We start from the raw sequence: 15,856 nt of genomic DNA on the forward strand, positions 1-15,856 counted from the left end.
CACGCCGATGCAGGGGCACGCGGCGGGGCAGGGGATAACAATGTGGTGGAATCACAGTCTTCCCCGACAGATCCAGGGGACACGTGACTCCCCTGGTGGGTGAACGTTGGCTGTACCCCGTGCTATCAATGCCATTATCTATAGTGTTGATATCCCCCCTTACCACAGAGCTGAGCACCTCGCAGTCTTTACCATGTTGGCAGTATTTACCCTCACTGAACAGACAAGGTGCAGAGTGAGATTGACTCATCCAGGGCAAATGGTGGAGCAGGGCATTGGACCCAGCTCTCTGAAGTCTCAGGCTGGCACCCTAACCACTAGACCATCCTTCCTCCACTAGCATGTACCCAGACATATCGGGCTGTGACATGGGAGGGGCTGAAATGCTAAAGACTCAGCACGTCCCCCTGCCCCAGGGCTCAGCAGCATGATCTTGGCTACCGGAGAAAAGAGAGATCAGGACACGGTGAAGTGGGTGGAAATGGATCAAGGAGTGCAAGAGATTGGATTACGGCTCTTCTAGCAACAGCTATGGGACGTAGGGGGGATGGGCCCCAGAGCGGCGGATCTGGAAGCTACAGAGCCCTTTTCTAAATGACACAGGGAGGAGGAGATAAAGGTTCTGAACAACCCATTTGAGAGTTTGGAACAAGCAAGGGGCACAACCCAGGGGAGGTAAGCAGAGCGAAGGCATTAGCTAGTGCCCCCTGCCCCTTTCTCACTGGCACATGGAGGCCAGTTGTGTAGGGTTGTGACCTAGAGGATGCTGGGATTGGTCCCCATGCAGATACTTGGCTTGCAGGACCTGGGGAAGAGCAATGGCTCCACAGTCTGGGAGCAGGGCTGGGGCTCAGGTGAGTCACACACCAACACCTGCTTCCCCCTGTGTTTTGCAGACGAAGTGCTAGAGTCCTTTGATAACCACCCGCCCATCGTCCTGCCAAGTGGAGGATTTAAGGTGGACTTGGAGGTGGAGACGCTGGACGATAATGTGTACCGGCATCTCCTGTACATCCGTCACTTCCTGTGGAGTCTGCGGAGCAAGAGCCCCCACGCCGGTGACTTGCTGGAGTTGGAGCCCGTGAAGGTAGCAATCGCTGACCCAGGGAGAGCATTGTCCCTGCAAGCCCTCTCTTAGGGACATCATAGATCCCCGGCCATCCTGCACAGATCTCCCATGATCTCACCTTCACCTCTGAGTCCCATGCTCTACCTGCCAGGCCATACTGTCCCCCGCCGCTCCCTCAGCTTCGATCAGCGCCCCCCCCACCCCTGCCGCTCCCTCGGCTTCGATCGGCGCCGCCCCCCCGCCGCTCCCTCGGCTTCGATCGGCGCCGCCCCCCCGCCGCTCCCTCGGCTTCGATCGGCGCCGCCCCCCCCGCCGCTCCCTCGGCTTCAATCCGCGCCGCCCCCCCTGCCGCTCCCTCGGCTTCGATCCGCGCCGCCCCCCCTGCCGCTCCCTCGGCTTCGATCGGCGCCGCCACCCCGCCGCTCCCTCGGCTTCGATCCGCACCGCGCCCCCCACCCCCCGCCGCTCCCTCGGCTTCGATCTGCGCCGCGCCCCCCCCCCGCCGCTCCCTCGGCTTCGATCCGCGCCGCCCCCCCCCCCCGCCGCTCCCTCGGCTTCGATCCGCGCCGCCCCCCCCGCCGCTCCCTCGGCTTCGATCGGCGCCGCCCCCCACCGCCATTCCCTCGGCTTCGATCGGCGCCGCGCCCCCCCCCCTGCCGCTCCCTCAGCTTCGATCCGCGCCGCCCCCCCCCCGCCGCTCCCTCGGCTTCGATCTGCGCCGCGCCCCCCCCCCGCCGCTCCCTCGGCTTCGATCCGCGCCGCCCCCCCCCCCCCCCGCCGCTCCCTCGGCTTCGATCGGCGCCGCCACCCCGCCGCTCCCTCGGCTTCGATCCGCACCGCGCCCCCCACCCCCCGCCGCTCCCTCGGCTTCGATCTGCGCCGCGCCCCCCCCCCCGCCGCTCCCTCGGCTTCGATCCGCGCCGCCCCCCCCCCCCCGCCGCTCCCTCGGCTTCGATCCGCGCCGCCCCCCCCGCCGCTCCCTCGGCTTCGATCGGCGCCGCCCCCCCCCGCCATTCCCTCGGCTTCGATCGGCGCCGCGCCCCCCCCCCTGCCGCTCCCTCAGCTTCGATCCGCGCCGCCCCCCCCCGCCGCTCCCTCGGCTTCGATCTGCGCCGCGCCCCCCCCCCGCCGCTCCCTCGGCTTCGATCCGCGCCGCCCCCCCTGCCGCTCCCTCGGCTTCAATTGGCGCCGCCCCCCCGCCGCTCCCTAGGCTTCGATCCGCACCGCGCCCCCCACCCCCCGCCGCTCCCTCGTCTTCGATCCGCGCCGCCCCCCCCACCCCCGCCGCTCCCTCGGCTTCGATCCGCGCCGCGCCCCCACCCGCCGCTCCCTCGGCTTCGATCCGCGCCGCCCCCCCCCCGCCGCTCCCTCGGCTTCGATCGGCGCCGCCCCCCCCACCCCCGCCGCTCCCTCGGCTTCGATCGGTGCCGCCCCCCCCCACCCCCGCCGCTCCCTCGGCTTCGATCCGCGCCGCCCCCTCCCACCCTGCCGCTCCCTCGGCTTCGATCCGCGCCGCCCCCCCACCCCCGCCGCTCCCTCGGTTTCGATCCGCGCTGCCCCCCCCACCCCCGCCGCTCCCTCGGCTTCGATCCGCGCCGCCCCCTCCCACCCCGCCGCTCCCTCGGCTTCGATCCGCGCCGCCCCCCCTGCCGCTCCCTTGGTTTCGATCCGCGCCGCCGCCCCCTCCCACCCCGCCGCTCCCTCGGCTTCGATCCGCGCCGCCCCCCCACCCCCGCCGCTCCCTCGGCTTCGATCCGCGCCGCCCCCCACCCCCGCCGCTCCCTCGGCTTCGATCCGCGCCGCCCGCCCCCCGCCGCTCTCTCGGCTTTGATCCTATTAGCCAGGAGTTACTGAGTCACACTTTCCATATTCTAAGCCCCATCACGTCTTGCTGTAGCTGAGCCCAGAAAACATGACCCTGCTCTCTCTCCAGGTTTCCTGGGCAGTGGCTGACATTGCCACATTGGCCTCTGCCGCTCCCTGGGGCTCGTTAGTCCAATCCATTGATCTTAGACTTTTTTTGGGGGGGGGGGCAAGTGGCACAGTCTTCATATGAGGGAAGAGTTACGGGGAGGTGCTGGTACCCAGGGGCATTAGGCAAGATGCACCCGCTAGGGGGAGGGATAATAAAGCCAGAAGATAGCACAGCCGATCAGCCAGGTGGATCTTTCTGTGCGTCTTTCCTTTCCTGCAGCATGTGAATGTGATACATTGGAATGGAGGTTTCGTCCATCCCCCACCGCTGGGAATTGGATGGTGTGGTGCCGTCTTTAATGACTAGAGCCGTGGTTCTTCCCGGGGGCGGGGGGCCGTGAGCAGGTTTCGGGGGGTCCACCAAGCAGGGCCAGAATTAGACTCCCTGGGGCCCCTGGGAGACAGCAGAAGCCCGACTGCCAGGGGCTGAAGCCGAAGCCTGAGCAATGTAGCTTTGGGGTGGGCCCCTGTGGCATGGGGGCTGCAGGCAACTGCCCGGCTTGCTACCCCCTAACGCTGGCCCTGGCGGGTGTATGCAGAAAAGCAGTTGTTGTGGACTGTGGAGTTTTTATTGCATGCTGGGGAGGAGTGTGTGGGGGGGTGAGAACAAAAATGGTTGAGAAGCCCTGGGCTAGAGCATGGCTCATCCAACCCTGGCCTTTTCTCAGTGACCGGGAACAGTGCAGAGCTCTGGGTCCCTGCGGCGGAGTAGCAATGGGTTTGTGTCTGCCGCAGTTCTTCCTGGGTATTTATCCTAAGCTCCCCCCGGCCTCCGCTTTGGGAGGGAAGCGCACGCTGACTGTATGAGAGTAAAGGAGCCCTCTGCTGCCCTGCTGCATTATTTGCCGGGCGGCTGTTGGGACCAAGAGCCAGACCGGGAAGAGCGGAAGGGAGGGAGCCTGCGTTAGTGCGTGGCTGGGATAGTCTAACCCTGGCCACATTTCCGCAGGCCCATGCTGGCCCTGGGAGTGTGCCAGCCAGACCAGTGCAATCGCCCCGACTCCACCTTTGGCTTTGCACCAGCCCTGCGAGTTTACTGGGGCTGCCTTGTGGGACGCAGGGGCTGGGAAGCCCTAGCGAGCTGATATCTCAAACCAGAGGAACCTGCACGCTGCTGTGCGGGATTAGCACCGCTAATCCCCTTGCCTGGAGGAGGGCGAGGAGGTGTGGAGAAAGGACACGCTTGTTTTCACAATCTTGTTAGCAAGGAGGGGGAGGGAGGTGCCAGTTTGCAATGCAGCCTTTCCCTGTTAGTGCCCTTCCTGTCTCACCGCCCCCCATCCCCCTTGTCTCACTCCCTTTCTCTGTGCCCAAAGGGCTGCAGGTCTGGGTAGAAGTGGGGAGTACATGGTGGCTCTGGGCTCCGGGGAATGTCCTTCCCGCTCCAAGGGGTGTAAGCAGCCTGGCCCGCTCTCACGTCCACACGCAGGCATTTGTGGGGTTACTGTTAATTAGCAAATGTGTGTAAAGTGCCGACAGGGCTCAGTGTCCCTGCCACCCCTCCCCTGTGGAACTCCTCGGGAGGGAGCAGTTCTCGGGTGGGGAGTGACAGGAAATCCTCCTGCCTCCAGCACACGCAGTCCCAGGCCCTGCGAGCACAGCCGACTCCTGGCCGTTGTCCTCGTCCCCACGGGGTGCAGCTCCCTGCTGCAGCAAGGGGAGGATACCTCAGATCACCCCCCGCTCCCAGCCGGCCCCAGTGGGTGCCTAAAGGGCTCTGCGTTTGGAGCATTTCCTTGACTTCCTTGGCGGCTGCCCCAGTGTGAAGTCCTGGGTTGGCCAGGGAGGTCCTTGGAAACCAGCCAGCAAGAGACTGGCCATCCCGCCATTGCAGAACCTTGGAACGATTGGGGTACCAAAGGAGGGAGAGGCGTACTGCCGTGCCAGTGCCGCCTAGCTGAGGGGGAGTGTAGGCAACATGAACACTGTGGGCAGGCCATCGTTACAGCACACTAATGCCCTAAGGGGAACCCTTTCCAGAGTCAGAGTGCCACTTTCCAGTTTAGCTCCGACTGCTCGGGCAGGTGTCCGCCCAGGGAGTTATACCAATGTAACTATAGCGTTAGAATTATGCTGGTAAATTGCTCCATGTAGACAAGCCCTAACTAATTCCTAATCGCTAAAGCTTTGGGACCCACTGATGTACCGAGAAGAATCCGGGTGTAAACCTGCACCTGTCTGCGCAGCTGCTGGGCAGTGGACCACACTGAGCTGTGCCTCCTGCATGGCAGTGCGCCCACAGAAAGGCTGGCTTACCTGTGGGTGGGACGCGCTGTGGTCAGGACACGAGACGGGGACTCGGAAACTCTGGGGTCTCTGCCCAGCTCTAACGTTGCTTCCTCCTGTGACCCCGGCCAAGTCATTCCCCTCTCTGGGCTCTGCTTCCCCCTGCTGACCAATGGGGCTAACAGCACTGCCCCAGCCCCCAGGAGGGGTCACACTGCTGCACTTTTGCCCCATGTTCAAGCTCTTAGGCAGAAGTTACTAAGTCACCTCCCTGCCCCCAGTGGAGGTCAGATACCAAGGAGAGGGGCAGCCTAGATAGCTAGAGGGGCCAGGCTAACGCTCCGTATTTTTCTCCTTTTAAAGAAAGACATTCCCACCAGCCAAAATGACCCCGAGGTGCCCGAGAACACACTCACCTTGCCAGCCCTGGGGAATTCCTTTGGCCAGTCGGATTACAGACGCCCAGGTAGCTGTGTGGAGGCAGAGGCTGCTGGGAGCCCTCCGCTCCCCACAGACATGAGCCGATCCCCCCGAGACTATTATACCAGTGAGCCACAGCGCCAAGAAAAACTCAAGCATCTGCAACTGCCCAGCAGCCTGGGGAAAAACCACCTCTCCAAGGCCAGCGTGTTGCCAGTGGATCCCTCCTGCTTACTGACCCCTCCCAATACGCCTCTGAACTTTGACCCTGGATGCCCAGAATCCCCTCAGAGCACCAGCTGTGGGAAAGTCATCCAGGACCCCAGGAAGGATGGACTCAATGGCACCAAAGCCACCACCCCTGAAGGTATCGAGAACCTTTCCTGCCCTCAGATCCTCAGCGCTCACATGTTAGGCTCTGTCTTGCATTGCCCGTTTCCCTAGGAACTGCTTCCTGTAGGGACCACAACAAGTCTGGATCCCTGGGGAACAGACTGGGGGTCAGTCAAGCATGGCAGCCAGGAGAATAGAGCATAATCCAGCACCAGTGGGCCTCCGCGGCCTGGCCTCTTTGCTTCTTGCCACAGGGGAAGGCTTTGTGGCCTAACCATCAGCAAGGCAACGATTTTGTCATACAAATGTTTAGTCAATTTCACAGCAGAGGTATGTGGAAAAAAAACCCCACAGTCACGGAGGGGTCCCAGCCCGGGGGTGGGAGGGATTGGAGAACGAGCTCACCCCACACCAGCAGGGATGGGTCCGGCTCCCTGCTTCAGGCATTGAAACCCTGTGTGCTAGGTTTCACACCCATCAGATTTGGCTCATTCGCCCCTCTGTCTCCATCTATGGTGGGGCGGACGGCCAAAGCAGAATTGTAGTGCGACCACATGAGTTGCAATGGCTGGAATGGGGCCCAGAGGAGCCGCAGCTGCAGGGCTCACGGACTGCATGAAAATTCACGATTACCGTGAGCAGCATGACCTCTGCGCCGCACTCTAGCCTGAACCATCAGGTGAGCAATACCTGCATGCCCCGGCCCCAGCTGAGGTCAGCTTCACCTTTATCGTCCCAAGCTAGATACACCGAGCTCCGTCCCAAAGGCCTGGCTGCTCTGGGGGGGCCCTGAAGAGCCTTGGATGCTTTCTGTAAGAGCAGGCTCCCTTGGTCAAAGTGCCCCGCTCCCTTCCTTCCTGCCCTTTGCTATTAGCCAGTGAGCTGCCACCCTGCAGCCCACCAGTGGGTGCCGTGTGCGCACAGACTGTGAAGTGCCTTCGGGTGCAGAAGATTTTGTAAAAGAAAGAAGATTTTATGACCTTGCTCCCAGAAGCAAGCAGAGGCCTTGTGCATCCATTTCAGACCTTTGTAGGGACACAGTGGGTGCTCGGCATCTAAATCCCACTGCCCCTCCTGAAGAAGCAGCAGGTAATTGGTTTGCATGTGTGAACCAGTGTCCAGTAGATGGAACTGAACAGAGGCAGGAAGGGATTTGCAAGACACCTGGGCATCAGGGGGGCACTCCTGAAACAGCAGCTAGTTGAAAATCTCACATTTTGCACATATTGGCAGCTGCGTTTCTCATGGCCAATGGCAGGGTGATTATGCCCATGTGTTTATTTTTAAAACCAGTCCCTCTCCCGCCAGCTGTGAGCCAGGAGAGGAAAGGAAAGGCCAGCAAATAGAAGCCAGATGTCAGTACGACTGTGTGCTGTAGACAAAGCACCAAGCAGAGCTGGGTGGATTCCATCAGCTGAGCCCCAGGAGCAGCCCGTATCCATGTGAGAAGGCAACACTCCAGGAGTGTTTTATAAGGTCATTATGGTGGCCAGGAGGGGAAGCCAGACTCTCCTGGCTGACTGGGCTCCTCCGTATTCATGAATGCAGCGTGGAGTCATGGCCAGCTTGAGCCTTCATTGGCGTCATGTACCAAGCCGTAGCCAAAGCCAAAAATTTCCAGTTCTGCAAAATCCAACGTGCTGGAGGAATTGAACGGCCTTTGCTTGTTCTCATGCCACCATTTATTCTGAGAACTCTCCAGCCGCTGAGAAAAACTTACCCATTAACTCCCGAAACCCTGCAGAGCCGTTTAGGGCCAGATTTTCAGAGGTAGCAACCCGAAGTGTCATTTTGTACCCTCAGGATTTGTGCATCCCGGTTTCTGTATGTGCAGACATTCAGCCGGGGCCGGGCAAGCAGGCTTTGCACATGCACAAGCCAAGGACTAAAACCTTATCCAAGAATCAGTGTGAGGGCAACACTTTGCTAAGTTGGAGAGGCCCGTTTGAGCTTTTCAGGCCAACAGGCTCTGGAGCTCTCCAGACAGGTCCGGGGGAAGAGGGCAGAGCGCTTTTGCCAGCCATCCTGCCGCTCCCAGGCTCATCCATGTTATTTCCCAATGTCTGACGTTCTAGACTGATATTTAATGGATCCTGCAGCCACCAGGCTCTCCTCTCTGGGCCGAGCCCCTTGTCTGGAAGCATGTTCTGCCATTTTCATTGTCTGCCCCAAGCTGTCAGGGCTATTGCTAGCCCATTGCAGGCCCTAATCAGGAATATTTTTGTCCCTTCTTCCCCCCAACACATACTAATAACTAATACAAGACCCCCTTGAGTTGCTCCAGGCCCTAAGCAATTGCTTAGTCTGCTTATGCCTAGCGCTGGCTCTGCCTGCATGAAGTGTCATTGCATTGGCAGTTTGGCCAAGCCAAAATGAAGTGAGCCCGCCCTCCCCGACAGATGTGCTGCTGGCAAGCACAGAGGCACTCCAGGGAGCCTGGCTGATACACTGCTTATTGCAACTGCCGGCGGGGCAAGAAAGGAGGAGCTCTGTGCAGAGAGGAGCAGGCTGGGTGGGGTGAATACTGGAGGAATATTTGTCTGACCCTTTGCATCTCTTTGGCCCCAGGATGTTCTCCGATGCCCTACGACTATCCCACACCAGCTTCCTCCAGTCGCAGCTCAGCCACGGATGATTTCTGCTACGTCTTTGTGGTGGAGTTGGAAAAAGGGCCCATTGGGTTGGGGATGGGACTGATTGATGGCTTGGTGAGTACATCCTGCTCTGCCTCGCAGAATATTTAGAACTGGGCTCGTGCTGCAGGGAATGTATTATATGATGATGAAAAGTGATCTGTAAAGCTAATGCCGCGTGTATGCCCTATAGCTTCCTTTCCTGTGATCTCTGACCAAGTGGTTGCTTGGATTAATCTCTGGGGTGAATGCAAGTGCCGTGATCTCTTAGGTTATTCTGATGGATCCCAATAAAGCCCTGTAAGGAATCAGATCTCAGACACCTGTTAGTTCAGACCTAGCTGTAATGCTTATATCAAAGCTGCCCCATGGCCTGTGGAGAATAGATGAAATTAAATATGCCCAACGCTATTGCTAGAGTCCTTTGCGGAAGAAGGATGCAAGACTAAGGAAGGCCTTTCCTACCCCGTCACAAGTGATAGGTGAATGTCAAAAAAAATCTGGCCAGATGCTGGCCGGGTGGAGGACCCCCTCCCAAGAGCTCATTGCTGAGTAGGAATGAAATGGTTTGTCCTGCCCTGCATTCACAGCACACGCTCAGAATAGCCAATGCTGAGTGCAAGCAGAAAAGTCACAGGAACGTCCCTGCTCTCATGCGCTAGGGGTTGCAATCTGGTTTAGTGCAATGGGTCACTGTAACTGGGGCCTTTCTCAGCAGTGCATTAGTCAGTAGAAAAATAAGGCCTTACCCGTAGTCCTGACTCTATTTCATGTGCACTCAGTGAGGGAGCTTTGTCCTGCCAGAGGGCAGCCTGGCTTGTTGATTATGCTCCTCCCAGAATTAAAATGAACAAGGGAAGTGTGGCCAGCAGTCTCCTCTGTCCACCTGGAGGTAGAAACAGGGCGGAGGGCTGCCCTTCTTTCCGCGTGGATTAGAGCGCTTCCGTAGCCCAGGGCTGCAAACAGCCAGCTACTAGAACCCCCAGGAGGTCCACAGGCAGCAGTAGATGCCAGGCCCTCAGAATTTCAGCCAGCTGCTTTTCCTCCTAGCTCTGCAGCAGCCCTGCCCTGGCATTTGGAGAAGCTTGGCCTGTTGGTACTGCAGAATTCTTGGAGCAGGTCATGAGACTCCCACTGAGCGGACAAAGGAACTAGGGCATGTGTTTGGCATCTTCTCAGGCTGTAGGAATGCATAAGCTGGGGGAAGTCACTGATCCTAGGTCTCCCTTTGTAGGTGGTGGGGACAGACTGCAAAATCCATTTCATGCACACGCACCTCGTGTTCGCCTTTTCCCTTGCGAAGTCATCTGCGCTTGGAAAAAGTTCTACAAGCGCCTCGCCCTTGCTCACGTAGATTCAGCTCCGCCGGCATGAGCAACCTTGGGGCACGGGCTGCTATAGGTGATTGAAAGTCCCATTTTCAAAAGCGACAGACACTCGGGAGCTTACTGAAGGTCCCGGGCCCTTAGCTGCCCCAAAGCAACTTAAAAAGGGGGCTGTGGCGTGGAAGTTGTTCGGTGGCTTTTGACAATTGCACCCGGTGCCTTGTAAGCCTGCTCCAAGCAGGAGTTCTAAATGCCTGCAGCAGCTAGTAACCAGTGGACACGGAGGCTCCCAACACGGCCGACCCAGAGCTGTAGAGTGCGAGAAGCTGTGTAGCCCTTTGTCTTGTGCAGAACCTGTCTCACCTCTGCCTTCGTACTGACCGTTATCTGTTGACAGCACACCCCTTTGAACTCTCCCGGCATCTACATCAGGACCCTCATCCAGGGCAGTCCTGCAGCCTCAGATGGCAGACTCTCCATAGGCGACCGCATCCTGGCTGTTAACGGCACCAGTCTGATTGGAGCAGACTACCAGAGGTAAAATAAAAAAGGAAGAAGCCGGGGTGTGGGAGGCATTGAAGGCTGTGATGTATGTTGCAAAACAGCAGGCATGGCCCTACTGGCGTCTTGGCCCAGTACTCAACAGCGCAGGAGAAAGTCATTGCTAGACCCTTCTCTAGCAGCTGCAGGCATTTTAAACTCCTGCTCAGAGCAGGCTCACAGTCTCCGAGGTCCTCTTGCTCCTGGTGATGCCTGGGCTAGTAGCCATGTGCTTAGTACACAGAAGGGAGCGTTCTGTACCACAGGGAAGGCAGGAGAGCCGCCATGTGGCTAGCAAAGTGGCACCAACAACGAAAGTTTGTGAGAGAGCCAGGGAGCCAGGAGTTTCAAATAGCTACTGCTGGCAAAAAGCGTGTGTCTGGTGAAAAGATCAGTGCTCTCCTGCCAGAATGGGCAGGTATTTCCCTGCCCTGGAGTCCACCTGCTAGAGCAGTACACACTCCATCCCTGTCCACCACCACGCCAGGTAGTATGACCCTTTCAAGATAATCCCTCAAGTGGTGTTTCTTTGAACTGTAGCCCAGGTCCATTCAGTTGGAAGGAGCAGCAGCCTCTGTCATTGGCCTGGCCCTTAGAAAGCCCTGGCTACAGGGGATGTTACTTTGACTAGAACAGCTCTGGGCATTGCAGGAAATGCTTGTTTCTTATAAGTGATGTTGCTCTGTGCGGTCTGCGACCCTCATGGGATTACAAGCAATTCCAGAGGAGAAATAACCTCTGCTGGTAGCACTGACTATGCAGATGGTGTGTGCATCTCGGTCAGTGATGCAGCTCTCAGGGGAGGAGAATGGCATCTTGCAAGGGGAGCAAGGAACAGCCTAGTGTTGAGTATCACCCTGAGGGCAAGCACCTGGCTGTAGCCCAGCTCCAAACTCACTTAATGCTTCCAGGGGACAAGTAAATTAAAGCTTCAGCCCCTCCTGGCTTTCTTTGATGTGATCAAAGAGCTGGACAGCAAGTGTAAGGGGGAGACAGGACAGAACCTGATTGCTAGGGAGCTGGAGGAGGTTAGTGCAGTGGGGGAGATGAGTAACTGTAAACCCCCACCCAGCAAGTAAACATCAACAGCAACTACCCAGAGGAATGCAGTGAAGCAGCTGCAACCAAAAAGCCTGGCTCTTGGGACCTTGTCTCTAAAGCCTGCCTAGCACTTGCTGTGCCAAGGGCGAGTGGGGGATGGAGCAGGGGGAGAGCCTCCAACAGGACTGCCAGCCCAACCCGTGCTCCGCAAGAGCTGACTAGAGGGCTCCTCAGTGTGTCACACCAGCCAGCCGCTGCTCTGGGTAGTGAGCCTGGGGCCATGGCGTTAACCTCTCTGTTCCTGTTGTGTGGTCTCTCCAGTGCAGTGGAGCTTATCCGGGCTGGAGGGAAGAAGCTGCGGTTTCTGGTTGCCAAGTCTGACATGGAAATAGCCAAGAAAATCAGCTCCAGCTCACCATCGTCCTCTTAACGCTCACGTTGCAAGGGCCTGGCCGTAGCCCCCTGCAAACGAAGCTGCCGTCAAGGCCAACTACACGAAAGCTGGTGGTGGGCAGAGACCGTACCTGGAACACGGAGGATCCAGTGTGAAATTGCACCATTCCAGGACTAAAGAACTGTTCTCAATTTGCTTTTCAGACCGTTGGGTATCTCTGTTCTGCTCTGCCAGGGTCCGGGGGGACACTGCTGAGCGAGCGAGGGAGGGGACTTTACAATCCAAACACCCCTCCGCTCACAGGTGTATCGCATGGGCTCATTTTACAGCTGACGTCATTCCCCCTGCCAGCCTGAGCATGGGGTTTCCATAGCCCCCTACTTACCTGCCCACCCCCACTCCTCTTTGCAGAGGACAGATCCCATTCCAGGCAAAGTTCTCTTTGGCTCAACCGAGGTTAGGAACAAGCTATTCCATTCCTCTGCACTCAGAGGGCATGGCAGGGCTGGTGCCTGACTGGCAGTGGGGGCCCTAAGGGCTGCTGTTGCAATTATTGAGTTACCTAGCACTGGCACCTGGGAGATTTTGAGCACCTAGTGATTAACATAACAATTACAGTTAACGTAGGCCAGAACTGCCAGGGAACATTTATTACAAACCCCAAACAGCTGCTTTGCTGGAACAAACTCAGGTTCCTGGGCTGTGAAAGGTGGCAGCAGAATATCACCCTCTGGCCTGTCAAGCTGGATTCCTGAGGGTGGGGGTGTCTGAAGTACTAATAAATACAGAACAACCGGGGTGCAGGAAATGACTTTTACAGGGACAGGCTTTAGCAGCATAAGCTGATGCAATGGGCTGTCATGGTGGAACGGATGTGAGCGTTACATTCACTTCCTCCAGGGCCTGACAGTCAGTTCACCCTGCCCTAGTGTAGTGCCTTGCTGCTGGTAGGCTAGGACCCCCACCTCCGGGCCCTGCCCTGGGGCTGGAAAGTGGCTTCAGCAAAGAGAAAACAGCGTGAGAGCAGCTGCAGTTGTATAACCACCGCTCCCAGGCTTGGCAAGAGGGCATCGCTGGAAGGGTCCTTCTCCTTTCCTCATCACCACCGCATGGGCTGCTCCCTGGCTCTAGCATTGGCCCTACTGCACGGGGGAATCTACTTTTCAACCTTCTCTAAAGCTGACCCTTCAACCGCTTTCAGCGACGTTGTCCTGGGGAGAGGCTGTCACCCTGTGAAGCCCACACCTGAAAGCGAAGCCCCCAGCCAAGGTGAACTAATATGACCTCTTGCTTTGGTAAAGTACTCCCAGGGGAACAACCTGCGCTGACAGTTTCACAAAATGGAGACATGGCTGCAACCCAGGCAGAATGGCTGCTCTTACGTGTTCTCATTGGCTGCATGGGTGATGCCTTATCCGCTGCAGGGGCAAGCCCAGGCTCTGAGACGGACACGGCTGGGGCTGTAATCTTTTTTACTGGACCAACTACCATTGGTGAGAGAGAAAGAGACAAGTTTTTGAGCTACACCGAGCTCTGCTTCAGGTCTGGGAGGGGCACTGCTAACTCCAAGATCGAACAGACAGTTTAGCATAAGTATTTGCCTCTTATTCTAACCATTCAAGGTGAAGGGGCCTGTTAACACCCCTGTAGTCATATAGGACCAAAAAAAGGGGGCAGGAGGGGGGTTATGGAATAAGCCATAAATCCTTAGCAGGCAGCCTGCAGCTCATTAGTAAGTGAAGAAGTCAAACCTCCCCCACATAGAGCTAGGGGCATACTTTTGAAGGCACTGCTACTTTTGCAGCTGGATCTGACTAAGTGCAAATGGCAGCAGTTAGATGGCTAGTCACCAGGTTGCAGGCCCCAGCAGGTATGTAGCTCTGCGGGTAGTTGAGTGTGGATGCCAAATCAGGGGTAGTTTTAAAAAGTGTAGCCCCTGCTGAAACAGACAGGCAGAGCTGGGGAGTTGCTCCATGGACCTGATTCTGTCTCCCATGCCCCATCCCATCTTCTGCATACCTCAGCTGCTCAGCAGTGCCTGCTACTGCCATGCTGATGATGTTAAACAACGCCTGGCCTTGAAACAGACATCCCCCTTTTTGGAAAGTCAGTCACAGCTTTAACAGCTTATTCCCAAGAGTGCACACACATCACTCAGCTCTCTCCTGCCAACAGTGTGCCTGCTCTACCCTGGGGGGAACTGGTTTAATTGCAAGTATATTCTTCTGGGCTAGTGTAGATGAGCTGTGTGTGGGATTTAGCAAGCGCAGAGGGAGAAAACCCTCCCCTCTTACTCCTGCACTTTGAAGTCAGTGGAAAAACCTCAAACTAATCACTGTAAGGTGGAAGTGCAGCATTAGCCCACCCACCACACCGCAGGGTTCTGTGCAGCCTCATGGACAAGGCATCTAAACCCACATTGCAAGCTCTCCAGGCTGACAGAAATAACCACTCAAGGCTAGTGCCTGGCTTCTGTACTGTGGCATACTCAGAACAGCTGGGCTAGGCCATCTGCACAGCAGCGACTGGAGATACCCTTTAATTGTAACAGAAGAAGGTAACCACACGAAGGCAGCTCAAGGCTCTGGCTGCCTTATTAACAGTCAAAAGAACTGTGAACATTAGCTTGACCTTCCTCCATTGAGCCCTGGGATCCCCCCCACCATCCCACTCCATGCCCCTGCCAGCTGAGGGCTTCAGAGACAGGCACAAGAACTGCCCTTGAGCCTCCAGGAGATCATGGTATATCCCCCCTACAGCCACACTTGTCCCAGCCCAGGGAGCAAGAGCCTGAGTTTGCAACATGACAAAGCAGGCCCAGCTATGGCTTGATTCAGCAGTACCAAAGCAAGCCAAACATACTGCTCTCCAGCTTTGCAGGCCCCCCCCTGCAACCCATAAGGAGAATAGCATAATTCACCCCACAGGAGAAGTGACCAGCCTCCATAACTGGATGGGAAGCACCAAGCAATCAGCCCCCAATTGTCTTTCACTAATATTATAGTTAGCGCTAAATATTCCTATTGCCTGCGTGCAAAGTCAGAGGCCTCTAGAGGGCACATGCTCTCTGCCAGCAGCAGAAAGGGGCATGACCACTCCCCTCTCTTGTTAATACTGTACATCTCTACAATGTATATAGTCTAGTGCAGACATGGAACAAAGATCAGGGCCCACCTGTGACAGGGCTGCTATGTTCAAGGAGTTGTTCGCGGTGTGAAAAATAAACTGGATCCAATAAAACCTCCCTAAGCTCCATTCTGGTGGCTGTGGTTTGGAGCCTGTTTGGGCCTTGCCAGGTTCAACTGAACTTTAGAACAAAAAGGGAGCAGAGGCAGGCCCTCGCTTACCTAAATCATCCCCACAGGTTGCCTACACTTCCCGCCATTTCCTGGCTACAGGACTTGGCTTCCTGCTCCAAGCACCTGTTACAGGCAGAGAGAGCACAGGTGGTGGGGGAACAGCAGGAGGAGTCACAATGCAGTCAGAGCAACGGAGAAGGAAAAGGCGACAAGTAACAGCTGATTGGTAGGACAGGGCAAAGCGCCCCGCAAGGGACTTGCTTTGGAGACGGCCCCCTGGATTTTCAGAACCTTCCAGCCCAGAGCTCCTTTGGCTGCTGCCATGAGCTGCGAAGGGAAGCAGGCTGGGCCCCTCCAGCAGACGCCCCTCAGGCAGGCTGGGCCTTTGGCTAAGCTTTCTTGGAAAACCCCAATTCACATACACTAGCCAGCGCCCTTCCCCTGTAGCATCAGGTTGTCTGTTTGGGGTGCGTGCTGCTCCTGCCTCATGGGGGTGATGTCACTGGTCTCCCCGGGCGGGCCCGGACCCGAGTCCCACAGCAGGAACACCGAGGGGAGTCAGTGGAAACACTTCCTGCTGCAGGGGCCGAGGGCAGAACAGC

The 15,856-nt window shown here is 57.4% G+C and overlaps 1 protein-coding gene across 5 annotated transcripts in view; it reads left to right on the forward strand.

Annotated features, from left to right (window-relative positions):
* The window catches only part of RADIL (Rap associating with DIL domain), a 73,039-nt gene extending 57,244 nt beyond the window's left edge, over window positions 1-15,795 (forward strand). For all 5 annotated transcript variants that reach the window (XM_037910687.2, XM_043524546.1, XM_043524547.1 and 2 more), the window contains 5 exons: window positions 897-1,087; window positions 5,633-6,056; window positions 8,591-8,730; window positions 10,378-10,517; window positions 11,883-15,795. In XM_037910687.2, coding sequence (XP_037766615.1) covers window positions 897-1,087; window positions 5,633-6,056; window positions 8,591-8,730; window positions 10,378-10,517; window positions 11,883-11,991 — 1,004 coding nt within the window. In that variant the 3' untranslated portion in view covers window positions 11,992-15,795. The remainder of the gene's footprint in view (window positions 1-896; window positions 1,088-5,632; window positions 6,057-8,590; window positions 8,731-10,377; window positions 10,518-11,882) is intronic.
* Window positions 15,796-15,856: the final 61 nt, after the last annotated feature.

The sequence above is a fragment of the Chelonia mydas genome, chromosome 10 (genome assembly GCF_015237465.2).
Source record: "Chelonia mydas isolate rCheMyd1 chromosome 10, rCheMyd1.pri.v2, whole genome shotgun sequence".
In the NCBI taxonomy this organism is placed as follows: Eukaryota; Metazoa; Chordata; order Testudines; family Cheloniidae; genus Chelonia; species Chelonia mydas.